The sequence below is a fragment of the Fringilla coelebs genome (assembly GCF_963513975.1).
Source record: "Fringilla coelebs genome assembly, chromosome: 13".
NCBI lineage: Eukaryota > Metazoa > Chordata > Aves > Passeriformes > Fringillidae > Fringilla > Fringilla coelebs.
Window position 1 is genome coordinate 21,721,858 of NC_140039.1, and position 25,618 is coordinate 21,747,475.

A 25,618-nucleotide genomic window follows, 5' to 3' on the forward strand; every position below is an offset into this window, starting at 1 on the left:
CATTTGGAAAAGCATCTCCAGCTCCACATGGCTCTGGGAGGTCGGTTTCCCCGCTCCCCTTCTCTGCAGGAATGCCGCGAGAAACTTCAGAAAAAAATGTACCAACAAGGGAGAAATTAAACCAAGGAGAGTTTAGGATTTCTGTTTCAGATTGTGACTCTAGGAGCCAGCTCTGAGCTGGGGTTGTGCTCCTGGATCACAGATCATAGCAGGCAGCTGGACCCTGGTTTCTGTTATTTCAGGGTTTCTCCTGGGCTCAGGCACAAGGAAGAAGGGAGAAGGGCTGGGATCAGTGGGAACTGGGAAACCAGGGGAGGGAGCAGGAGCATGTGGAGCCCTCCCTCCCTCACCTGCACAAAGGGGCTTTGTGCTGGACCTCTTGGCCTCAGCAGGGGCAGGCAGGAATGTTTGTTGGAGCAGGCAGGAATGTTTGCTAAAGCAGTAAAGACCTCGCCAATCCATGTAAAAAAAAAATCAAAATACAAAAGGCAATAGATGGTCATTCAGTGCTCAACATCCATTGAAATAACAAGAGAAACGTGGGTTTGGAGAGTTTCTTCTGCTAAAAACATTCCGTGTCTGTCTGCTGTGATAAACTGCCCCAGCACATTCCTGTCTGATTCAGAAATCCATTTCCTTGTGCTCCATATCAGCCATGCCTGTAATGGCAGCATAGTGGAACAGAGGAACAGAGGGACAGGGGACAGAGGGACAGTCCCAGGCCAGCCACAACAGGCAGCTCGCCCCACCCCAGCCAGGGGCTGCACAGCGCTTGGGTACCCCCAAACCATCAGCCCCATCCCTGCCTGCACCCCTTTCTGGCGCTGCTGCTTTGGGGCAGGGACATTTACCGATTCCATTCTTTTTTGCCCTGTTTTTTACACCGCAGGGACTGTGCTGTCCGAGCGCAGGATCCCAGAATGGTTTGATTATTGAACAGGACAACCTTTACTCAGTTCCATCCTCCCTGGCGTGGGAACGGACACCTCCCACTGCCCCAGGCTGCTCCAGCCCCAGTGTCCAGCCTGGCCTTGGGCACTGCCAGGGATCCAGGGGCAGCCCCAGCTGCTCTGGGCACCTGTGCCAGGGCTGCCCACCCTGCCAGGGAACAATTCTTCTGCGGTGCCCCATCTCCCCGTGCCCTCCCTGAGGCCATTTTCCCCATCTCCATCCCTGTCCCTATCTCTGTCCCTATCCTTGTCCCAACCTCATCCCCTTTTCCCCATCCCTGTCCCATCCCTGTCCCCGTCCCTGTCCCCGTCCCCGTCCCTGTCCCATCCCTGTCCCTGTCCCTGTCCCCATCCCTGTCCCATCCCTGTCCCTGTCCCTGTCCCGTCCCCTTTTCCCATCCCGAGCCCCGCCGCGCTCCCCCGCTCGCCATTGGCCAGGAAAGTTTCGGGGCGGCGCCGGATTGGCTGAGAGCGGCGCGCGGCCGCCGCGCCCGCCAATGAAAGGCGGCGCTCGGGCAGCGCGAGCGGCGGCGGCGCGGGAGCGGCGGAGCGCGCGGAGGTGAGTGGGGACAGAGGGACAGAGGGACCGAGGGACAGATCCGACCCCCATGCCGGGACAGCCCCGGGACAGCGGGACAGATCCGACCCCCGTGCCGGGACAGCCCCGGGACAGCGGGAACCATCCCGACCCCCGTGCTGGGACAGCCCCGGGACAGCGGGAACCATCCCGATCCTCGTGCCGGGACAGCTCCGGGACAGCGGGACAGATCCGACCCCCGTGCCGGGACAGCCCCGGGACAGCGGGACAGATCCGACCCCCGTGCCGGGACAGCCCCGGGACAGCGGGAACCATCCCGACCCCCGTGCCGGGACAGCCCCGGGACAGCGGGAACCATCCCGACCCCCGTGCCGGGACAGCCCCGGGACAGCGGGAACCATCCCGACCCCCGTGCCGGGACAGCCCCGGGACAGCGGGAACCATCCCGACCCCCGCGCCGGGACAGCCCCGGGACAGCGGGAACCATCCCGACCCCCGTGCCGGGACAGCCCCGGGACAGCGGGACCGATCCGACCCCCGTGCCGGGACAGCCTTGGGCACAGCGGGACAGATCCGACCCCCGTGCCGGGACAGCCCCGGGACAGCGCGACCGATCCGACCCCCGTGCCGGGACAGCGGGAACCATCCCGATCCCCGTGCCGGGACAGCCCGGGCACAGCGGGACCGATCCCGATCCTCGTGCCGGGACAGCTCCGGGACAGCGGGAACCGTCCCGATCCCTGTGCCGGGACAGCGGGAACCATCCCGATCCCTGTGCCGGGACAGCGGGAACCATCTCGATCCTTGTGCCGGGACAGCGGGAGCGATCCCGATCCCCGTGCCGGGACAGCCCGGGGAGCACCGGGAACGATCGCGATCCCTGTCTCGGGACACAGCGGGAACGATCCCTGTCCCGGGACAGCCCGGGCACGGCGGGAGCGATCCCGATCCCTATCCCGGGGCACGGCGGGAGCGATCCCCGCGCCCTGCGGGGCCCGGCGGGGCGGGTGCGCTGCGGGCAGCGCAGGGCGGAGGAAGCCGCGGTGATTTCCCCGTACCCCTCATCTCCGGCTTTCCTGCCTCGCCCGGGAGCGGCGGCCGGGCACAGTGCGAGCCGGGGCACAGAGCCCATCGCTCTGCCCTCCTCCCTGCCCTTCCAGGGCACCCAGAGCCGCTCTTTGCCTACCTGGTGCTTATTTCAGTGCAAAAATCACCCCGGCGCAGCGCCTGCTGGCAAAGCAGCTGTTTGTTGTGTGAATGAACTCGTGTGCGGCACAGCTGGGCTGAGCTGCTCTCTGGGGGAGGGCGGCAGCCGCTTGTCCCCTTCTGGACCCTCTGGAGAGTGTTGGCTCCAAGAGATGCCGGCCCTTCCGCAGGGTCCTGCTGCCATGGCACCGGGCTCTGGAAGGGATTCTGGCTGCCGGATCAAAGCGTGTGGAACGGCAGCAGCTGCTCCCGTGACCTTCCTCTCTGCACCTTTGTCCCCGCGTGGTTCGGGGATGAGTTCAGCAGCCCATGTCAGCCTGGTGCGATCCCATCTCCCGGGGACCGCCCTGGGGCACCTCAGACCTGCCCCGAGGGGTTCCTTCCCTCTGCCACGGCGATTTTGGGCAGCGCTGGCCTCGGGGGCCCACCCTGCCTGTCAGGATGGGCAGCTCAGCCTGGCGGCTGCCGAGGTGTAGCACCTTCTGTCCTGCTGGCTTTGAGAGGAGTCGCTGCTGACCCCAAGGAAAACTTTACCTGGTTTTACTGTGGACTGGCTGTACTGGCAGGGTCGATGGGCAGAGGCTGGTGTTTGGCAGCTGGAGCTGCTGTCTGGGTGACCCACAGATGCTGGGCTGTGCTCCTCAGCATCCCCCTGCCCTGCTCTCCTCAGATACACGATGCTTTGGGGTGGGACTGAGGCATTCCAGATTCCTCCTTCCCTGTGAGCTGACCCTGCTGGGGACAATCAGTGCTGGCTGACGGGGCAGGCACCCCCAGGGTGGCCCTGTCCCAGCAGGAGCGGTCAGGGCTTGGTGGGACCTGCTGGAGGTCCTCCTGGTGTGTCATCCCAGACTCAGAGCAATGTCCCCTCCCAGCAGGTCCCTGCTGCTGGCACCTCAGGCATGTCCACGGGCTCCTGGCTGCCGTGGGGAGGGCACCTTTGGGTGCCAGCTAGAGCCCTCGGGAAGCTCCTGCCAGGCGCTGAGTGGGGATGGATCTCACAGGAGTGAAAATGGAGCCTTCTTCTCAAGGCTGCTGCTGGCTGGGGTCAGGCTGGCCCTGCCAGCAGCTCAGTCCCTGCCTTGTCTGGACAAGGGGGCTCTGAATGGGGCTGAGCTCTGCCAGCAGCCCCAGGCTGGGGGTCCCTGTGGGGGGAGTGCAGGAGCAGGGCTGGATTTGGACAGCAGGGAGGGCTGAGAAAATCCCTGCTGTGGGATCAGCCCTGGCGAAGCTGTTTCTGCACTGGAGCCGTCTCCCAGGAGCTTCTCAAGCATCACCTGCAGAGGATGCATCCGGGAGGGCTCACAGTGCACCCCAAAAAGGCTTGTGAATGCAGAAGGCATCAGAACTTCCCAAAATGTGCAGCTGGATGCTCAGCTCCCACTGGGGGAAGAGCAAAGGACAAGATGTCACCTTTAATGTCACTTAAATCTGAGGCAGTAGCACAGAGGGCAGTGAAGGTGCAGCTCTGCTGGGGACCCTGCCAGGGTTGCTGTGGGCAGGGGGATGCCCAGGCTCTGCACAGCTCTGCTGCCCAGCTGCCCGTCTCCTCTCACCTGAACGCTGCAGGATGAAAAAAGACATGCCAGCTAGTTTGTACTTCAGAAGGGATATGAAATGACATCATGAAAACAAGGAAAAGGAATAATGGAGACGCTGTATCAGCGTCTGAATAATCGACGTCCCAACATAAACGGGTGTCTCTGCAGCAGACGGCTGTTTCATTTCCTGAATCCTAAGGCGGGCACTTTTTCTGGGCACGGTGTGGAATACTGTCAAATTTTAATTTAGCTTGGCAGTGTCACACAGCCAGTCTGAGCAAGTCGGGGAAGGCGAGTCTGGAACTCATTAGAGCTTGTTGCGAGGCCCCGAAAATTTGATTTTCAATCACTGTTGGGTTTAATTATTGTTGATGTCTTGCCTAGAGTATTCTGGGATTCTTTCTGAGGAAATTAAAGCAGCATGAGTGGGACGGTATTCTGTTTGGCACAGGGCTTGTTTAGATTAAATTCTGAGTGGAGAGTTAGAGCTCAGAGCAGGGAGAAGGTGATGGCTGGCACGGCGTGAGGGCTGGAGAGGGCCCAGCTGGCCAGGCAGCCTCAGGGCTTGTGTACTGTTCTCACTAAACTCTGTCCCTTCTTGTCAGAACAAAATAACCCACCAAGCTAAAAGCACCCATCTAAGCCAAGGTAAAGTTCACTCAGTTAATACGAATTTTTGTTCTTTAACTTTTTCTTTCTTCAGTTCTTCACGTGGGACTCGCAAACATGCGAAGCATCCTGCAGGGCAGCAGAGAAGGGGTGCTGCTGCAGGGCTAAACGGGCTCCAGGGTGTGATCTGGGGTCTTGGTGCCTCAGGGAGGGACAGGAGCTTCCTCTTCATCAGCAAATACCGGGTGCTTGAAGAGCCCTCTGCAGGTGTGTGCAGATGTGGATGGGAGGGCTGCTTGGGACTGGCAGCTTGCATTGCTAAAGTCCAAAACCTGGGAGCTTTCCAAAACTTTTCATCCCAGGTGGAAACTCAGCTTTGTCACTCATGGTTTCATAACATGGGTCAGGGTGTGCAGGGTGCCTGGGCTGAGCCCCGAGCTGTTCCCACAGCTGGCAGGGGCCTGGCTCTGTGGGAAGGATGCTCAGCTCCCAGATAACAAGGGTTCTGCCCAGAGACTCCTGTGGGACACATCTGAGGAACCTCTGCCATGTCCCAGAGCTCGGTGAGCACTTTGGGTGGCTGGGATGAGGATGCTGAGTGAGAGGCCGTGCAGGCTGTGCCTGAGGCCCCCAAAGGTGCTGCTGCTCCGTTGTACAAACCCTGTCAGGGCTGCAGAAACCAGCTCCATCCCAGCTCTGTGGGGCTGGAGCACCACACCTTGAGCAGCTCCAGCCCAGGAGCGGTTTGGCCCTTGCAGAGTTCTGTGCTCATCATTCCTGCTCAGCAGGAGCTCAGTTTCATTACAGAGCTGGCACTGTGTCTGCAGAGCCACCCTGGGGCATGGGGAGCTTGGTCCCAGGGCTGGGGACGGGTCACACATGGCTGTGGGGACGGGTCACACTTGGGGAGGTGGCTGTGACCGCCCTGAAGGCTGCTTTGAACTCAGGGCACTGATCCCTGCTCCCAGAGCAGTTGTCCTTGTGCTGGAGCCCAGGGGAGGAAGCAGATGTGGATCTTAATGGAGAAACCTGCTCTGGGCAAGTATTTATAGACATGGAATCATAAAGCAGCACAGGGGTTAAAGACCTTATTTTGGGTCTTGGACTCAGCTAAGCAGAGTCCAATGAAATGCAATTTACAATTTACAAAATCCCTCTGGTCCTGCAGAGAGGCAGTGTCTGGAGTATTTGCTTAGGCTGGGGTTTTTCTCCTTTTTTCAAAGGAGGAAACATTGTATTTCAGCCATCCAGGAAAGGCGGTACTCAGATGTCCCATCTTGGAGCTAGTGTTCATTTAGAGATGGGGCTCAGAGAAAGGGCAATATTTCCAGGCAGCTATTTGCAGTTTTTGGAGAGCTGGAGTTTCCTAATGCTGGTAGCAGCCTGATTCCCCACACTTGTACCTCTCACCTACCCCAACACCGACTCCATGGCTTGGTTGTGTCAGATGGGCACAGGAAGGTGAATTCTCTCCACAGCATCCTGATAGCTGCCTGTGTCTTGCCAGTATTTGGGGTGGCACGGTGCCTCAGCTTCTGCCTTGGCTTCAGGGCATCACCAGCCACAAGATTCACTTGGGCTTGTTTGTGTGCTCCTTCTGAAGGCCTGCAGATGTGCTGCTCCAAAGCACCTCCCTTTGTTTTCCAGCCTGGGCTGAGATTGTGGGGCTGCTGCAGGGAGGCTGCAGTGCAGGAGGGTGAGGGACAGGGGTGGGGGCCCAGGCACGGCCCTGCCCTCCTGCCACCTTCAGCTTCCCCTGTTTCCTCCACCAAAGATCCTTCTCCTACTGCTGAGAAGATATTTAGTCCTAAATCAGTTGTTATACGGGGATTTGATGGAAGCAGCTCCTGTCAGTGCATCCTGTCAGTGTCCTGAGAGCCCCCCATTCCCAGTGGCATCCAGAACCTTCTCCTCATGTGGGAGGTGGGAAGGACCCAGCTGGTTCTGGGCAGGTAATTGGAGATCACCCTGAGACCCTTACCTGAGTGCTCTGGAACTCAGCACATCTGCTGTTTCAATAACTTTGGGGGATTCTTCCCATTCCAGACGCTTCCTCACATCTTGGTTTGGGTTTATAATTAAGTCCAAGTATCTGAAGCACTGTCTGGCTTTGTGAAAAAATCTGATTTTTCAGCATTTGCCCTTCTCTTATCATTAATTCACACATTGTTAGTGAAGAAAGGAATGCTGCCAGCTATGTGCTCTTGGAAGAGGGAGCTATTTGCAGAGGCCCTGGTTGTTGGAGCTCTGTCATCCTGTGGGTTGAGATCTGGCAGCTCCATTGAAATAGTTTCCTTCATTATCAGTGCCTTTACCTGCTCTTTATGTTGCTGAAATAAAAGGCAGCAAACTTCTTACTCTGCAAAGTTTAATACAATAAGTGCTTCCAGTATTCCAGATGATATCAACCCGTTCATTGATGCCTGAAATAAATCCAATAGAGAGAATTTGGGATGAATGACAGCCTTTTGTAAGGGAATTTTTTTCCTGTGAGTGTGGTAATTGGGATAACGCTTGCCTGGAATCTGGCAGGGAAACAAATTGCTTGCAGGTCATGATTACAATGGATGTTTTCTATGAAAATGAGAAGAAAATAAATCAAAACATCCCTTTGCTGTTCTCAGAACTGCAGTAGTGAATGTGTTCGTTGGTTAATGCACTTCTGAGGGCAGCTGCTTGCCTTGCTCAGATTTATTCCCCTTGCAGTTGCTGTCAAGGAGCCTCCTGAAATCCAGAACAGCCCCAAGGGTCCCACCTGAGCTGCCTCTGCCAGAGCTTCAGGGCATGTTTTGGGCTGTTCTGTGCTAGGACTGGGAGCTGGTTCCTGAGCTGGACCTCATCAGATGCTGGGTGCAGTCAAGGGGAATGTTGAGCTCTAAGGTCCCTTGCCACCCAAACCCTTCTGTTTGCTGGTCATCAGCAGAAAAGGCAGAGTTTAGCCACATGGCCAGCCTGTGAGCTGGAGCATGCAGCATTCCCCTGGGTGCAAAGCCTGGCACCCTCCAGTTACTGGAAATCCATAAGGAAGTTTGATCTAGCCCTCGCTATTATGCAAGCTTAGCTCTATTATAGTCAAATCATGACAACAAATGATCTGCTATCCATCCCATCCCTCAGCAATTGTGCTGAGCAGACTGGTCCCACCCATGTGAATACTGTGTGGCTTTTCCCCATTCCTTTGTTCATGGGTCTAGTTCAGACTTAGCTGTAAATCTTCAAAACTCACTGCAGCTGGAGGAACCCCCCCCCAAAGGGTTCTGGAGGTCTCTCAGCCTTCCTGGAACTCTCTCCTGCCATGGCTGGATTGAGGGTAGGGTGCCTGATGCTGCAGGGAAGGGTTGGGATGGAGCCTGCCGTGGCCACGGGGGAGCACTGGCTGTGGGGAGAGGTGAAACGAGGACCTCAGCTCTGAAGGGTTGTTGTGAACTTGGAGTAACTTTTTGGAAACCAGCTTTTCCTCTTCCCTCCCTAAAAAGGAGGAGAAAACATACTTGAGGTAGTTACGTGTCTCCAGCACCGTTTTCGGTCTCCAAATAGGGTGTTGTGCAATAAATGCTTTCGGGATCCAGAAGCCTCTGTGGAAGCAGGAGGGCCCCTTTGCCAGCCCCTCCTGGGCCTGTGGCTGTGGCACCGTGCTCCCAAAGCCCTTTGGGGGCTGGAGAGCCGTGGGTGACTCAGGCAGCAGTGCCAGGAAGGATGACTGCCGTGGGACACCCTCCACCCTGCCTGTGGGTCTGCCCTCTTGTCACTCCTGCTGCTGGCACCGAGCACAGCACGCAGAGAGAGCCAGTCCTGCCTGTGCCCTGCTGCCCCTGGGGGGACAGGTGTGCTGGGGATGCACTGGGGATATGCTGGGGATGTGCTGGGGATGGGCTGGATGTGTGCCAGGGGTGTGCTGGCTCCTCCATGGTCCTGGATTAACCACCACGCTGGCCAGGCTTGCTGAAACTCTGAAGGTGATTTCAGGCCCGAGTTCTACAGGTTCTGCTGCACCTGGGGACAGTCCCTGGCAGCACAGCCAGCTGTCAATTTGGTTTCAGCAGAGCCTTTGGCAAAGGGTCCTTGGCCAAGGTGTGCTGGGCTGGCCAGAAGGTGACAGAACAAAGACCCCTGTGGGGTCTCAGCTGAGCAGCAAACAGAGCAGGCTGTGCACCTGAGCCTGACCTGCTCAGAGCTCCTGGCCAGGGCTCCATCTCACCAGACCTGCCAGGGAAGCTCCGTGCTCCTTTCCAGAGGAGTCTTCAAGCTCTTAACCAAGCTGGAGCCGTGTTTGGGTTCTTTCTTGTCACTTGTCACTCCAGGCTCTCCAATTTCCAGCTGACCAGCGACCCACGGCCATGCCTTTGGCCGGTGTAACAGCAACCCCAGCATTACTGGTGTGCTCCTGACACTGCTCAGCAATGTTTTTGTGGGTAGAACAGCCTTGATTTCCTATCATTTCACTACCCAAGAATTTCCTCTGCCCTGACTTGCTTTCTGTCTTTTAGCAGCAAGAATGCTGTGAGGCACAGAAAGCCAAAACAGAAATCTTGCAAGGAGCGTCTATCTAGTCCTGGTGAGCAGGATTTGCTTTTCTTCAGCCATTTTGTTGACACAGGCCTGGATTTGGGGTTTTGGTGCTTTTTCAAAGCATTACAAATGTCTCCAAACACTTTATGTTAAGGTGATGCCAAAGTTCAGCTGCACTTCTCAGATGGGCTTGGGCATAGGTGGAGCCTGGGACAGTCAGAGCATTTATTTCACATTATCTCACCAGGTTTGGGGTTTTTGCAGTGTCTTGCATAATTTTTGCAAAGAAATCTCCTTTTATGCCGATGTGAGGAGCTGCAGCAGAGCTGAGGAGAAGCTCAGTGCCTGGGCAGGACATGCAGTGACTGGGCACTGGCGCCTGTTGTGTCTGGCCCTGCACAGGAACGGGACTGAGAGTGGCTCAACTCTCCCTCTGCTTCTGAAGGAGTGAGGAGCAAGACTGTCCTGCAGACAGAGCCTGCCTGGCCTTTCAGAGCCTCGAGAGGGGCTGGCCCCGAGGGTCTGAGGTTGCTGAGCACCCTTGGGGCTGTGAGTTCCTGCCCTGGGCTCCCAGTGCCAGCTTGTCTGGGGAGCTGCCTGTGCTGCTGACCACACTTCTCCCTGTGCCTTTCCCCTTGAGTGAATGAGCCTTTTCCAAAGGAGTTTATTTAATCCAGATGTTTGTATTTTAGATAAACCACCACTTGCAGTCCCTTGCTGATGCTCAGCTCCCGTTTGACTCGCTAAGATCAGAGCCAGCTGAACCCCAGCAGTTCGTGGTACCTGGCACATGGCTCCAGAACTGGCAGGGCTGGAAGTGGTCTGGGGGAATCCTCAGTGTCTGTCTGTCCTGGACAGCTGGCACATGGCTGAAGAATCAAAAACATCCTCTGTTTGGATATTAGAGGCAGAGTGGACTATCTGGGATCTTAGGGCAATTTTTAAGATGTATTTTTATGAACTCTGGGGGTGAGAAGTCTTCTTACTGGCTTCAAAATATTGGACAAACTGCAGATGAAAATTGAGATGAAAATTCCAGGTGAAAGGTGGGGCAGAAATAAAACAGCAGTCCTGGGGCACCGGGAGCTGAAACAGACCACTTCCTACCCTTGGGCTGGATTTCTCCAGGATGAGCAGCCTTTTGTGGAGACTTACTAGTTCTGGGCAAGAAAAAAGGCATGTAAAGGCCTGTCATCCACCTTAAAGCTGGCAGACAAACATCTGGTCATTTCTAGTTTATAAAAACTTTGTACTTGTTAGCAACATTGTGTTTTCCAAGCAAGTGAAATATCTTTCCCGAGTGCCATCAAATAACCTTTTCCTCCTGAAAGCTGCAGCACGAGTTTGAGCATCAGAGGAGAGCTCAGGGTGCTCCTTGAAGGAGCCTGGTGCTGGAGGTGGGACAGAGGGATGTGGAAGGGAGCAGGAGGAAGAAGAGCTGCAGCATCACCACTGGGTTTGCCCCTGAGCAGATTCAGAGCCTGGAGCTGCTGGGCACAGCCTGGGTCAGCCCGGGGGCCCCGTGGGTCCCTGCTGGGGAGCAGCATCTGCTCTTTTGCCTCATCCTTCACTGCTCTTGGTCCCTCCCTTTGAAAACAGATTTTGGCAAGGCCAGCCTCTTTCAAGGTGAGAAAGGGTGATTTAAATAGGGCATGATCTTGCCCTGCAGGACTGTGGCAGTGCAGGGACTGCAGCCATGGGCAGGTACCAGCCCTGGGCACCTCCACAGCCTCACCCCAGCTTTGCCAGGGCTGAGCCCTGAGCCTCTCCTGGGCCAGGGAGCTGGAGGAGGATCCCTGTGCGTCCCTCCCAGGGCAGATGTTCTGTCAGTCAGACAGGCTCTCAGTGTGTGTGCATTCTAGGGACGAGTCAGTCCCCAGAACAAACTCCTGCCTCGAGAGAGATGCGGACCTTTCACAAAACCTGACCAACGGCCCCAGAAAGGTGGGACTTGTGAGCTCTGATGGAAAGTGCAATCTGTGATGGCCACGGTGGTCAGAGCCTGCCCAGCCCTGACACCTGGCTGTGCTCCTGGCACTGGAGGTGCTGGGGTGTGCTGGGGGAGGCTGGGGTGGCCGTGGGCTCTGATCCCTGACTGCAGGGCTCGGAGCTGCCGAGCTGGGGTGACCCTCCCCTGCTGCTGCCATTGCTCCTGCTGGGCTTGGCACTGTCCCTGTTCCCCCTCAGCTCATTTTTCCAGGGAACAAGCATGTCTTTCAGGCAGGAGCCTGACAGCTCCTGTGTAAACATCCAGGCTGAGATAAATTCAGCGTCTGGTGGTGTCACCTTGCCCTGGTGCCTCCTGCAGCACTTTGTTTTTGTCTCGCTCTGTACCCTGCTGCATTCTTCACACTCAAAAAGCCATGTTTGATAAATCCATGGGGCAGGCAGGAAATAGGTTTGTTTTCCAATGTTATGGGCTCCTGGTGTGGGATTTTGCTCGTCTTTGTCCCATTGGGAGGTTGTTAGGATCTCTCTGCAGCAGTGAACACCCAAGGATGGGTGACTTTTGTCTGCTTTCAGTGAGCAGCAAAAAGTGCAGGACAGCCACAGCCCCCCATGTCACTCCCACCCACACCTACCTCTGCTCCCCAGAGCATTTTCCCACTGTATTTCCTGTTCCCTTTGGAAACACCCCTAAAGTCCAGTGCCAGAGGCATGGAAACCTACCACATTCCCAAAATACACTTGGAGAAAGACCAAGGAGGTCCAAAGTGCAGTAAAGCAAGTTCAGCATCAGGTTTTAGCAATGCACCTCCATGTGTCCTGCCTGACCTTCTGACTTGCACAGATCCATGTGCAGTACATGAGCTCTGTAAACTGGATCAAAATGAGACCTGAGGTCTCTGTGGAGGAGGTCAAGGTGGCTGCCCAATGTGTGGGTGTGTTCCCTGGGTTTGATGTGCCAGCCCCTCCATCTTCCCTCACTTTGAAGGGAAAACCTTCACCCCAGCATCCTTAGATAAACCTGTAGCAGGGTTGCGTGGACATGCTCAAATGGTGCTGGGAGATCTGAGGTTTCGGGGGACACCAGGGATGGCTGAAGGGGTCACTGTGTGAAGGGCAATGTGCACTGTCAGTGCTGTCCCAGGGAGCCCTCCCAGATGTGTCCTGCTCTCTTGCAGATGTCGGGGAGCCAGCCGCAGGTGGGAAGAGGCGCGCCCTGCCTGCGCTGCCGAGGGCTGTGCACGGGCTTCGAGCCACACTCCTGGAGGTAATGTTGGTCCTGCCTGCATCCTGCCTGGAACGGGCCTGCTGCTGACAGAACACCTCGTTAGCGATGCTTCATTCCCATTTTTTCCTCTTAAAACCACAAATTCGGGTAAATAGCCCTGATAGCAGCAGCAGGAGCACATCAGGACAGTGCCCAGCTCAGGGCAGGGGCTGCTCCCTGCCCCAGTAGGACAACAAAGGGGCTGTGAAATGGAATGCAGACATCCAGATGTCACTAATTAAAAGAGAATTATTGCCCTCTGAGCTGCCTCACAAACACTGGGCTCCTCTGTGTTCCTGGGGAGCTCCCCAGGATGCTGGGCCCGTGGTGGTGGGGCAGGGAGGCTGTGATCCAGCTGTGCTGCTGCAGCTGGAATGCCTTGGATGCCTTCAGCTCCACTTGTGATACCTCAGCTGTGTGAAATCCAAACTTTAAAGCACTCATTTGGTGAAAGCACAGCCATTTTTTTTAAATTGACTCCATTAGAAGCTGGTTGGACTCATTCTTACTCCAAGATCCTGCTGAAATCCTCAGGGTTGTGTCAGAGTTACTTTCCCCCTTTTGCTATTAGTATTTGATGGCAGTGCTGGCCACCAGGGTGTCCTTAGACACTTGTCTGTGTGATTTATACCTATTATCGTTCAAATTACAGTCAATTAAGCATCAGTTCCTTCCAGCAGTCACTTTTTTAATGGCATGTAAAAATTCATAATAGGCAAGGCTGGTGCTGGTGTGTTGGAATCTGGTGAGGAGAATTATCTCCAATCTTGTGATGCTTGAAGAGTTTTCCAAAGTTTGGGAGAAGCAGCAGCCCATGGGTGGGAGGCAGCAGATTTTGCAGTGCCAGGACACAGGGAATGGCTTCCCACTGCCAGAGGGCAGGGATGGAAGGGATACTGGGAAGGAATTGTTCCCTGGCAGGGTGGGCAGCCCTGGCACAGGGTGCCCAGAGCAGCTGGGGCTGCCCCTGGATCCCTGGCAGTGCCCAAGGCCAGGCTGGAGCACCTGGGACAGTGGGAGGTGTCCCTGCCATGGCAGGGGTGGCACTGGGGGGGATTTAGGTCCCCTCCAAGCCAGCCCGTTCCACCCTGAGCCTTTTGTCCGTGCCATGAGCCCAGGCTGTGTGTGCCCCCGGGCAGAGGCTGGCAGCCCTCGGCCCAGCTCACACCCTGAATGCTCTCCTGGGATCTCACAGGAAGATCTGCAAGTCGTGCAAGTGCAGCCAGGAGGAGCACGGGCTGAGCTCGGAGCTGGACGATGACCGCAAGATCGGGCGCCTGCTCTCGGGCTCGCGGCACGCCTCGCTGACCACGCGCCTCAAGGGCGGCGACGGCGCCCGCCTCTACAAGAGGAACCGCATGATCGTCACCAACCCCAACATCTCGGGCAAGGACCCCACCTTCGACACCGTCACCTACGAGTGGGCTCCCCCCGGGCTCACCCAGAAGCTGGTAAGGGGAGCCAGGGCGGGCTGGGACCAGAGCCCAGCTCTGCTCTGGAGTTATCGGGGAGAAATGGGAACCCGTGGGCTGCCTCAGGGAGCAGAGGCGTACAGAGCCCTCCGGGTTTTGGAGAGTTTTTGATCTCTTTATAGTGCCTGGACAGCCTGGAATATATCTTGGTTCAAATAAACAACGAGCAGGAGCTTTGGAGACAACCTTGATAAGTTCTGGCTTGCAAATCAGCTTGACAAACTTTGGGGAGAAGTGTTGGATGTCAGCCACTCTCGGGATGGTTTCAAAGGGACTTGGGCCAAAAAGCTGTTAGAGCACAACTGCCTGGCTCCAGGGGTTTCCTCCTGAAGGCAGGCTGCAAACCTGGGATGCCTTTTAACCTTGTTTTGCTGAACTGGACAGTCAATAATAGGAGGAAGTTCAGAGCATTCTTGTTAAGCTGTGCCTGCAGGAGTCATGAAGCAGATACTTAGGTCCTTGGAGACAGTGAAAAGAACAGAGCATAAAATAGCACCAAGATCCAGTGGTGAGCAGTGAAAACTAAAATGCTCTTCTTCCAAATTGCCTGCACTCAGGCAGCATAGCGAAGCGTTGGCCATAACAATAAGTGATAGCAGCAGATGTAGCAACTCCTTCTTATACTTCATGGCAGTTTTTGGTGTCAGGTTGGATTTTTTTTGCCCCTAATCTTTTCTCTGGACACATTTTTATTGACATCTGCAATTATAACTTCAAGCATTCCCTTGGTCAGGGAGTGAAATCTCACTGCCTGTCTGGGCAGATACTGAAACCTGCCCCTGAGCAGGCTTTAAGTAAGCCTTTAAAAAAGCCTTGAGGCTTTGCTTTCCTCACTTTCAGCACAGACATTTTGTTGGGAATGGAGTTCCTGGAGGTGGGGCAGACCAGGAGGCTCCAGGTGGCCATGCTGGCCCCTTGCTCTGGTGTAAATGTTCATTAGTCTTGGCACATCAGTGGATTGAGGTTTCTCCCTGAGATCCCACAAGGTTGCTCTCTGCTGGAGCTCGTGCTGTCCTGGTGGTCCTGTTCTCACAGCATCAGTTCAGTTTTTTCCTGTCCACTTGAGGGGCAGTGCGTGTGTGAGCCTGGGAGGAGCAGTCAGGGAATCCTTGTCTCTTTCTCCTCATTCCTCTTAGGATTCCTCATGTCTGTGGAAGCCATTTGTGCACCAGGTCACTGCCCAGCATCCCACAGCTCTCCGAGCAGCTCTTCCCAGACTCCACCTTCTCCCACAGGGCAACAACCTGCCCAGGAAACTGGACATCAACCCCCCTTTGCCCAGGGACACAGTGTACCAAGTGTTGATGTCTGATATCCTAGTCTGCAGTGATTTAACTTGCACCCCAAGAGGGGGGAAGAAGCCCTGCTTCCATTGAATCATGATCTGCTGCTGTCCCAAATTTCCTGTCAGGAATTCCTCCTGGCAGCACTGCTCTCTGGCTCAGAGGAGCCAAGGTGTAAGGCGCTTTGAAGATTTTCGTGATGTGCTGAAGAGCGGGCAAGCATTTCCATGTTGAAAAGCCCAGCCTGAGCCAGCCGTGTACCACAAACAGTTAAATCTCTTTGCTAAGTTTTTTAAGATTGAGTTCTCAAGTGCTGACCCAGTAAGAAGCAAATCTAATGCAGCTGGATGCTGGTCTAGCAGGGAATGGCAGGGAGCCAACTGGCTGCCCTGTCACTCTTCACACTACAATAGGAAAATGCCAGAGTGGGAAACTCCCTTCCCCTGCTCAGGCCAGGAGCAGTTAACTGTGCAGCCCCCGTGGCCCACAGGCACCAACCCGGCCTGAGACCCAGAGGGGTTTACTCTGCTGCTGAGGCCATGGCCAGTTAAGTCAGAGCCTTCATTTTGGGCACTTTCTGGGCATTTCCTTTCTGTGCCACAGGGCATGGGTGACCAAACAGCTTCGCTCTGATGTGAAATCAGCAGTCAGGTGGAACTGGTCAGTGTCACAGACTCAACTGCTAGCTGCATTTTTCCTGTTATGATGATTTCATTAATTGATAAAGAATGGTCTTTCGCTGTGAGCTGCTCTGCCCACAGCCCCAGGGGCCTCTGGGGTGCTCAGTCTGGCCAGTGACTCACTCCCTGCAGCTCTCCCTGTCCCAGCAAAAGGCAATAGAGAGCTGCTCGTGGGTTTTGACATTTATGGGTTTTTAGTCTTTTCAGCAGCTGTGTTATCAAATTTCATAGAAAAGTGTCACAGTAGTGCCAGCGAGGGAGGGTGTGCTGGGATTTTTGTGCAAAGCAAGTCTGTCTGTGCTTTGCTTTCCTGGGCAAACTGGGGTTTGTATTTAAACAATCAAACAATCAGAAAGTAATCTAAAACACCATAAAAACACCCAGTCTGTTTTCTGAGGATGAAAGGATTTGTAACAGCCTGGCTACCCCTGGCATCTAAGCCAGTCCAGCCTTCTACTTCTGCACAGGGGTGCAAACCCTTCAGAGGGAGAAGGGAGGGTTCAGGCACGTTGTCTGCTGCTGCTCCGCGGCACGAGCGGAGCATGTCCCTGGCAGGGCGTGCCTCCTGCTGCAGCAGTGTGTGTCCTGCTCAGGCCATGCAGTTCTGTGTGTCCCGTGCAGTACATGTCTGTGTGTCCTGTGCAGTACATGTCTGTGTGTCCCCTACAGGCCATGCAGTACTGTGTGTCCCATGCAGTTCTGTGTGTCCCGTGCAGTACATGTCTGTGTGTCCCCTGCAGTACATGTCTGTGTGTCCCCTGCAGGCCATGCAGTACTGTGTGTCCCGTGCAGTACTGTGTGTCCCATGCAGTACTGTGTGTCCCATGCAGTACATGTCTGTATGTCCCATGCAGTACATGGCCCGTGTGTCCCATGCAGTACATGGCCCGTGTGTCCCCTGCAGTACATGGTCTGTGTGTCCCGTGCAGTACATGGTCCGTGTGTCCCATGCAGTACATGGCCCGTGTGTCCCCTGCAGTACATGGTCTGTGTGTCCCGTGCAGTACATGGTCCGTGTGTCCCGTGCAGTACATGGTCCATGTGTCCTGTGCAGTACATGGTCTGTGTGTCCCATGCAGTACATGTCTGTGTGTCCCGTGCAGTACATAGTCCGTGTGTCCCCTGCAGGCCATGCAGTACTGTGTGTCCCGTGCAGTACTGTGTGTCCTCTGCAGTACATGTCTGTGTGTCCCATGCAGTACGTGGCCCATGTGTCCCCTGCAGTTTGTGGCCCGTGTGTCCCCTGCAGTACATGTCTGTGTGTCCCCTGCAGGCCATCAGTACTGTGTGTCCCATGCAGTACTGTGTGTCTCATGCAGTACTGTGTGTCCCCTGCAGTACATGTCCGTGTGTCCCCTGCAGGCCATGCAGTACATGGAGCTGGTCCCCAAGGAGCTGCAGCCGGTGGCGGGCACGGAGGGTGCCCTGCAGCGGCGGCGGCGGCTGGCGCGGCAGCTCCCGCTGCACGACCAGGACCCGGCGCAGTGCCGCGGCCTCGCCGAGGGCGAGCAGCAGCTCATGCAGGACTTCGTGAAGAGGTACAAGGCCGAGGCCCTGGGAGTTGGGGAGGTGGCACTGCCGGGCCAGGGTGGCAGCAAGAAGGAGGAGGAGAAGCCCCAGGAGAAGAGCATCGACCCCAGCACAGCTCCCGAGTCACCCAACGGGGCCCTGGAGAGCACGGCCGGGCATTATGTGAGTGAGGGGTGGGATAATGGGATAATGGGATGGGATGGGATGGGATGGGATGGGATGGGATGGGATGGGATGGGATGGGATGGGATGGGATGGGATGGGATGGGATGGGATGGGATGGGATGGGATGGGGTTGCTCTAGGCTCTGGGAGCCACTGGGAATAGATTTGGTCTCAGCTCGAGGGGCAAAATGTCACAGCAGGCAGGGTGATCTGTGCCTTGTCCCCGTCCTGCTCCCAGGGCATTCTCCATGCCTGCTGCAGGCTCAGTCATATCACACTGCTTTGGAGCAGCCCTTTGAAGGCCTGGAGGGCTCCTCTGCTCCAGCCAGCCCTGCTGAGCACAAGGGGCCATCTGGCAGGGCTGATGAGGGGTGTTCTCCTTTTCTTCATCTCCCTTTTTCTGCAGCAAAGGCCTTGCTGAGCCACCAAGATCAGGGAAATCTTGCTGTGGGAGCTGGTTTGAGCTCTGGGTCCTTGGCAGGTTGAAAGGTTGGGCATGACATGTTCCAGGATGGTAGGGGTAGTGTTTCAGTTGAAAGCTGAACTTGATGATCTTGGAGGTCTTTTCCAACCTTCACTATTCTGTGATGCAAGTCAATATTTCCTAGTAGGTTTCTTACCCAGGAAGACCACAGATGACAGGAGGTGAAGGCTCTGTCCAGTTAGCACAGAGCTGTGAACATGGAGATAGTGTTCCCAGGGCTGTAATCACTCTGGGGAAATGGAAACAGCTGCCCTGGCTCCCTGGGCATACAAATACACTTCCACAGAGAAATGGCTGAGATTCCTCAACACTCTTTTAGATTTATATTCCCCCAGTGCTGTCTGGAGTGCTGCTGAGCAGATGCTTATCATAAAATATGGTGAGTGGAAATACCTTGTCCTGGTCCTTGTGAGGGTGACTTGCAGCAGAGGATTTAAAGCTGAAAAAGCAAATGGTGTCCAAGTGTTTTTAAGAGGAGATTCTTTCCTGCCATTCCTGCACTGAGGTTGTAGATGAAAGAGCAGTTTTCATTTTTAGTCCATATTGGGTAATGTCTCCCCTCTGCCATGGTCTGTTAATGTAGTTCTGACTTTGAATCCAGTGGCACAGTAAGGATTTTCACTATTGCAACAAAACACTGAATTTTAAGATAAAAAATAGCCAAAAAAGGAAGGTTTCCTTTAAACATATCAATAAGTCATCCTAGCAATGAAGGCTTACTTAAACTGCGAGTTTGTCCTTTCAAATAAATAAATACATAACTGTGATGTTATTCTCCTTAGTTTGAAGCATCGTTTCTCTCAAGGCACCAGCTGAAAAACGGAGCAGCTTTCACAGCAGTGGCAGATCCTCTGGGACAGCCACGCTGTGCAGCCCAGGGCGTGGACTGGGGCCACTGGCCGTGCTGGCCACTGACCTTGTCTGCCTCCACATCCCTGCTGCAAGTCTGTCCCACGGGATAAGTGCTCTCACAGAGCACAGAATCCTGACCCCCCACAACTGGGGACTCCTCTGGTGTTACAAGATTTGATTCCTGCCCTGGAATCAAATCAGATCCTGAGGCAATTGATCCAAATTAATCATTGTTCCCAAAAGCTTGAGGCCAGCAATGCAGGGAGTGCTCAGAGTGCTGGTGGTGTCTGGGAGCTCCTTCCCTGGGAGCTGGCACTGCAGAGCAGGAGCTGGGGAGGAGCAGCATGGGAAAGCTTAAGAGAACAGGACACTTTTTTGGCCAATACCTCTGGTAATTCAGCTAATACAGTATTCACTCCTCTCGTGCATGATGGAGATGTAGGAGCACCAAGCTGTAATCCCACCTCAGATTTGAAGGATCACCTCTTTGTGGTGTGTAAATAGCAGGATGTGGAGGTTATACAATGCTTCGGAAAAGCCCTGTGAATAGATTTTCCCTGTGAATAATTTCCATAGAAAGAAACGGCAAAATAAGTTGTTTTTTTAACAGTTCTTTCTGGCAAGAAACTTGAGCTCCGGGTTGGAAACTGCAGTGTTTGTTCTTGCTTTAGATCCTGCAAGATAAGCAGGGCTGGGTTGCTGGGGCTGTGGCCTCTTGGGGGTGGCAGAGCCGAGGCAGCTGCAGGGTCTGGCTCTGGACTGACCCCAGCTCTGATGCCTCAGGGAGGTGTAGGGAAAAGGCCTAGGTCTGATGTGATGGGTGCAGAGCCCTGGGTGTGATGGGTGCAGAGCCCTGGGTGTGATGGGTGCAGAGCCCTGGGTGTGATGGATGGGTGCAGAGCCCTGGGTATGATGGATGGGTGCAGATCCCTGGGTGTGATGGGTGCAGAGCCCTGGGTGTGATGGGTGCAGGTCCATGGGTGTGATGGGTGCAGATCCCTGGGTGTGATGGGTGCAGAGCCCTGGGTGTGATGGGTGCAGGTCCATGGGTGTGATGGGTGCAGAGCCCTGGGTGTGATGGGTGCAGAGCCCTGGGTGTGATGGGTGCAGAGCCCTGGGTGTGATGGATGCAGGTCCATGGGTGTGATGGGTGCAGATCCATGGGTGTGATGGGTGCAGAGCCCTGGGTATGATGGATGGGTGCAGAGCCCTGGGTGTGATGGGTGCAGAGCCCTGGGTGTGATGGGTGCAGAGCCCTGGGTGTGATGGGTGCAGATCTCTGGGTGTGATGGGTGCAGAGCCCTGGTATGATGGGTGCAGATCTCTGGGTGTGATGGGTGCAGAGCCCTGGGTGTGCCAGGATGTGCCCTGTGTCCCTGCTGCCGTCGGGGCTGTGCCAGGATGTGCCCTGTGTCCCTGCGGCCGTCGGGGCTGTGCCAGCTGCTCCGTGCTGTGCCAGCTGCTCCATGCCATGCCGTGCTGTTCAGCCAGAGCAGGCACACCGCTCCTGGCTGGGGCCGGCCGCGTTCAGAGGTGTGGCTGGAGCCCTCCGTGCTGGAAGGAGCAGTGTCAGCACACGTGTCCCCTCCCAGCTGCACAGCAGCCCAGCCAGGAAACATTCTGTGTGCTGCATCTCTGCTCCTCAGCCTGGCTTCCCTGGGAGCAGGGGCAGTGCCCATCGGCCTGGCAGAACGTGCCAAGGGCACTGGGCAGGCACTGAGAGCCCCCTGAGGCGGGGAGGAGGTGGTGGGGAAAGGCCTGGGGTGCTGGAAGATCAGTGACCCACCAGGGAGAGCCACCTACAAGGGGCAGATGTGCCATGGCCTCTGCTGTGTGACAGGAGGGAGGAGGGCAAGGGGACTGGGTCAGTGTGCCAGCACTCCCGTGTGAGCCGGGGAAAGGGGCTGGCAGTGCTGGGAATTGTCCCTTTCCTATCCCTGCCCCATCCCTGATGGCTCCTGCAGCTCAGGCACTGGTGGTTTATTGCTCCTGAGCAATCCTGGGTTTGTGTCTCCTCTCCTCTTGAGCGGCTTGGGCGAGTGGAAGGTGCCCGTGCCCATGGCAGGGGGTCAGTCAGACCTGGGTGATCCTCCAGGGGCCTTCTAACCCAAACCATTCTGTGGTTCTATTATTATACCTGTTAGAAGCTGCTGACATCAGCTGGGGTGTTTGTAAGTTGTCATCTGATGACAGGGCCATTGCCAGTCCCTGCCCCTCTGCCTCCTGGAGGGGACACTGCTGTGCCAAGGCTCTGATGGGGCACAGCAGTGCAACCACAGCCCGTGTGACACACAGGCTGCTCCCAGCCTCAGTGGGAGCTGGGACATCCTGCCAGCCATGGAGTGGAGCTTTAAGGGTGGCTCTTCACTAATCACAGGATTGCTCAGCAGGCACAGATAAAGAGCAGACCTAGTTGGTCTGGTGTGTAATGCGCATGGATGCCATTAATCTTGAGATTAATCACATCTAATTCTGGCTCTTTGGCCTGTTAGAAATAGCAAACACTTACTGAAATCTGTGGAGTGACAGCTGAGTTAGACAGAAAACAATGAGAAAAGACCGAAGTTCCTGATCTCTTTTCAAATTTACATCTCTGATGTGCTGCACTCCTGCACTATAGAAATTCTTAACTTCTTCTTTGAGAACCTTTGGAGTTTGGGAAGGTTTTGGTTTGGGAGGGTCCCAAAGCCCCTCAGAAGCGAGCTCCCCGCAGTGTGGGAGCTGCCCTCGCCCGTCCCGCTGACCGCCGCCCCTCCCGTGCAGCGCTGCGAGTCCTGCCAGCAGCCGGTGCCCGGGGACTGCCCCGTGGTGTACGCCGAGCGCGCCGGCTACTCCCGCCAGTGGCACCCCGCCTGCTTCGTGTGCTGCCGCTGCAGCGAGCCCCTCGTCGACCTCATCTACTTCTGGAAGAGCGGGGCCGCCTGGTGTGGGCGCCACTACTGCGAGAGCCTCCGGCCCCGCTGCGCCGGCTGCGACGAGGTAGGGCTGGGACCCCCTGTGCCAGGGTGGGCAGTGCCCAGAGCCCCAGGATCCCCTGTGCCAGGGTGGGCAGTGACCAGAGCCCCGGGATCCCCTGTGCCAGCCTGGGCAGTGACCAGAGCCCCTGGGACCCCCTGTGCCAGCCACAAAGTGACCAGAGCCCCAGGATCCCCTGTGCCAGGGTGGGCAGTGACCAGAGCCCTGGGATCCCCTGTGCCAGGGTGGGCAGTGACCAGAGCCCCAGGATCCCCTGTGCCAGGGTGGGCAGTGACCAGAGCCCCTGGGACCCCCTGTGCCAGGGCACAAAGTGACCAGAGCCCCAGGACCCCCTGTGCCAGGGTGGGAACCACCAGTGGCCCTCCACTCCTACCAGTGCCAGACTCAGTCAGGGCTTCTGAGCAGCCTGGGCCAGGGGAAGGTGTCCCTGCTCTGGGCAGGGGGGTGGGACAAGGTGACCAGCCTGGGCCAGGGGAAGGTGTCCCTGCTCTGGGCAGGGGGGTGGGACAAGGTGACCAACCTGGGCCAGGGGAAGGTGTCCCTGCTCTGGGCAGGGGGGTGGGACAAGGTGACCAGCCTGGGCCAGGGGAAGGTGTCCCTGCTCTGGGCAGGGGGGTGGGACAAGGTGACCTTTACAGGTCCCTTCCAGCCCAGACCATCCTGGGATTATTCTGTGTACCCATTCCTGACCTCCATGGCTGATGGGCTCGGTGGGAGGGGCGGTGGCTCTCCCTGCTCCTGCCATGCTCCATGGCGGGGTGCTGGAAGTGAGCAGTTGTCTGTCTGTCTGTCTGTCTGTCCTGTAGATCATCTTCTCAGAGGACTACCAGCAGGTGGAAGGGCTGGCCTGGCACCACAAGCACTTTGCCTGCCTGGAGTGCGAGACGCTGCTGACGGGCAAACCCTTCACCCTGGCCAACGCCAGCCTGCTGTGCAGCACCTGCAGCCAGAGCAGGGTCTGAGCGGGGCTCCCACCAGGACTGGGGGCATTTGGAAACACAGCAGAAGGGGAAGGTTACAAAATTTAAGAGTCCAACTATTCACTTGCAAGCAACTCCATGTGCTCGTGCACCCAGCACAGCGTGAGGAAATTATTTCCTTGGGGTCCTCTTGGATCTACCAGGAGCTCTTGTGCCCACGTGTACCTGCCAGGAGGAGCTGGAAAGGAAAGGAGGGGCTGGGCTCTGCTGGCTTTTGTCAAGTCTGTCCAACTTCTTATGACTAAGATCTTGCAATGGTCTTTTGGAAATAACACATCTCAACAGTAACTTCTGGCATACTAAACCTACAGTTTGTGGTCAAAAACAAGGGGTGTTTGTGGTTTTTAAATCCTTACTGGAATTAGGCTAACAGGCTGCTGCCGCTGTGCCAAGGCAGTGGGTTTGAGGAATTTGATCAATTTGCTGAAAGCCAATGGTATAAAATTGCAGCCACACACAGCTGGGGCTTTGTCCTGTGCAACAAAGAAGCCAAGGAGTGGGCACAGAGGGCAAGGGGCTCACCCTGGTGAGAGGGGCAGGACAGGCTCTGCCTGGTCAGTGGCTGACTCAGCCCATGGAGCTGCCACTGGGAACTGGACTATAAAGGATTTCATGGAAAACACCTTTATCAGCTGTCTTGGGGGCAGAGTGTGTGTGTGTGTGTGTCCCTGAGATGCTGCAGTGTCCCTTTTTCCCTGCAATACCTCAGTGACCCCTCCAGGTGCCAGGCAGATGTTCCTTCCCCGGGAGCCCTAGCCCTGGGCTGTGCCCTGCTCCTGGTCCCACGGCGCTGTCCCAGGGTGTGGCACTGAATCCCTGCAGCTCTCCATTGTTCCCTACATCAAGCCAGGCTTCTGCTGCTCCCTGAAAACCTCAGGCAGTGCGGGCTGGCAGAGCTCTGTGCCCAGTCTGCCCTGTCATCCTGAGTGTCCTCGTGATTTGCCAGAGAGCTGGAATGTTTTCTGGCTGAGGTGAGGCTCCAGGCAGCTCACAGCTGCTGGGGCTCGTTCTGCTCTGCAGCCTCTGGCTCTCCCCAGGGCCTGCCCGTCTGGTGGGTGTTGGAGTAACCCATTTGTGTTGGAATACCTGGAGGTGGGAGCTGGTGGAGCTGGACCTGTGCAGGGCTGTGAGCTGTGGGCCTGCACAGCTGGGTGGCACAGAGCCCCTCGTGGGGCACAGCCACTCTGGGTGCCACCAGCAGCCCTGCCACAGCCCCTGCATGGCAGCACTGGGGACACTGGGGTCCCACAGGGGCCAGGGAGGGAGCAGGGCCGGGGGCTGAGGTGCAGATGGGGCTGAGCTCTGCCAGCCTCCGTGGGTGGCACATTTGGGGACACACATGTACCCATGAGCACTTCACAGGTGGGATTTTCAGCAGAACCCTGGTTTTGGGGGTAACCCTCCCCTGTCCCCTGTCTGTGGGCCTCTGGGGGAAAAGGGGATCTCCTCCAGCCCAGGCAGGGTTAAAAGCCAGCCAGCTTCAGCGGGTGGCATGGAGAAGAGGGGGTGCCAGGCTGCAGGATGCAGGTGGGAGGCTGGGGAAGTGACAGAGCAGAGGCACGGGGAGAGCAGGGAGGGCTTTGGGGGCAGCCCTGGGCTGGGTCACCCCCAGCACTCTCCCTGCCCTGGGTGGTCTCTGACAGGAGGGGGGCCACGTTCACTTTATGCACAATGAAAGACTCCAGGGAGACCTTGTAGATCCCTTCCAGACCCACAGGGGCTCCAAGAGAGCTGCAGAGGGACAAGGCGTGGTGGCAGCCCAGTGCAGCATGTTCTGAGTTATGATGTTGTGATCTAGAAATTGTAATTTGTGGAAGTCCCTGCTCCAGCACACACTTACTGCCTTCAGGCTTTGGGACTGCTGGCACCTGCTCAAGCCTTGCAGGTATTTCTGCAGCTCGTAAAATACTGTCTGCTAAAGAAATTTACTGCAATTAAACAGCTTAACAAAATCCTGTGCCTCTCCGGTGTCGGGAGCAAAAGCGTGAAATTAATGCATCAAACAGCTCGGAACATATGGGAGCCTTTAGTGCTGGTACTGGAGCTGCAATTCAGGGTGGGCATGGGCTGAGCCTCCCCCAGCAAGGACAGCATTTTACCTTGGGGGGCTGCAGAGGACAGAGCCCTTCATGTCCTGGCATGGCCAGGGCAGCCAGCACAGGGAATTTGTGCCTCCTGTGTGGGCATCCAGCTCCAATTTAAACTCATGTGTTCTGTGTAGTTGTTCTAAATATGACTGACAATACATTTGAATGTTCCTGAAGCTTTAAATAAAGTATTATTGGATACAAAAATCCTTCACCTGCTCCCCCCATGCCAATCCAGCCAGGAGCAGGGGTGGGAGAGAGGGAGGGCAGAGCCTCCCTACAGAGAAATAACCACTGCCTGGGCAGAAGCTACATTTCAGCAAATGTTTTGCAGGCTGAAGTTTTTCAGAGCTTAACTGCTCTGAATCTGCAAATATTTGCAGTGCTGTCTCATTTGTGGTCCCCCTTTTTTTTGAAGAAATGTTCTAGGCAGAGAAAGCCCATGTGTCTGTGATGGGGAGATGGAAGCAGGGCAGAAGCACTGAGGGCAGTAGCTGCACGTGGGTCACCCTCCTCCCCACATCCCCCTGGCACCAGGGTCAC

General features: G+C 56.1%; 1 protein-coding gene across 3 annotated transcripts; it reads left to right on the forward strand.

Moving 5' to 3' along the window:
* The first annotated feature begins 1,453 nt into the window (after positions 1-1,453).
* LMCD1 (LIM and cysteine rich domains 1) lies at positions 1,454-25,237 on the forward strand. 3 transcript variants are annotated; one of them, XM_084214302.1, is made up of 6 exons: positions 1,454-1,509; positions 12,479-12,567; positions 13,763-14,018; positions 17,365-17,694; positions 21,796-22,011; positions 22,815-25,236. In XM_084214302.1, exons 2-6 carry the CDS (start codon positions 12,479-12,481, stop codon positions 22,968-22,970), a joined length of 1,047 nt encoding a protein of 348 aa, XP_084070428.1. In that variant the 5' UTR covers positions 1,454-1,509; the 3' UTR covers positions 22,971-25,236. The 3 variants fall into 3 exon arrangements, with proteins under 3 accessions (XP_084070428.1, XP_084070430.1, XP_084070429.1); XM_084214304.1 differs by lacking the exon at positions 1,454-1,509 and adding an exon at positions 4,961-5,111 and having other exon boundaries at positions 22,815-25,237; XM_084214303.1 differs by lacking the exon at positions 1,454-1,509 and adding an exon at positions 9,337-9,399 and having other exon boundaries at positions 22,815-25,237.
* The last annotated feature ends 381 nt before the right edge of the window (positions 25,238-25,618 follow it).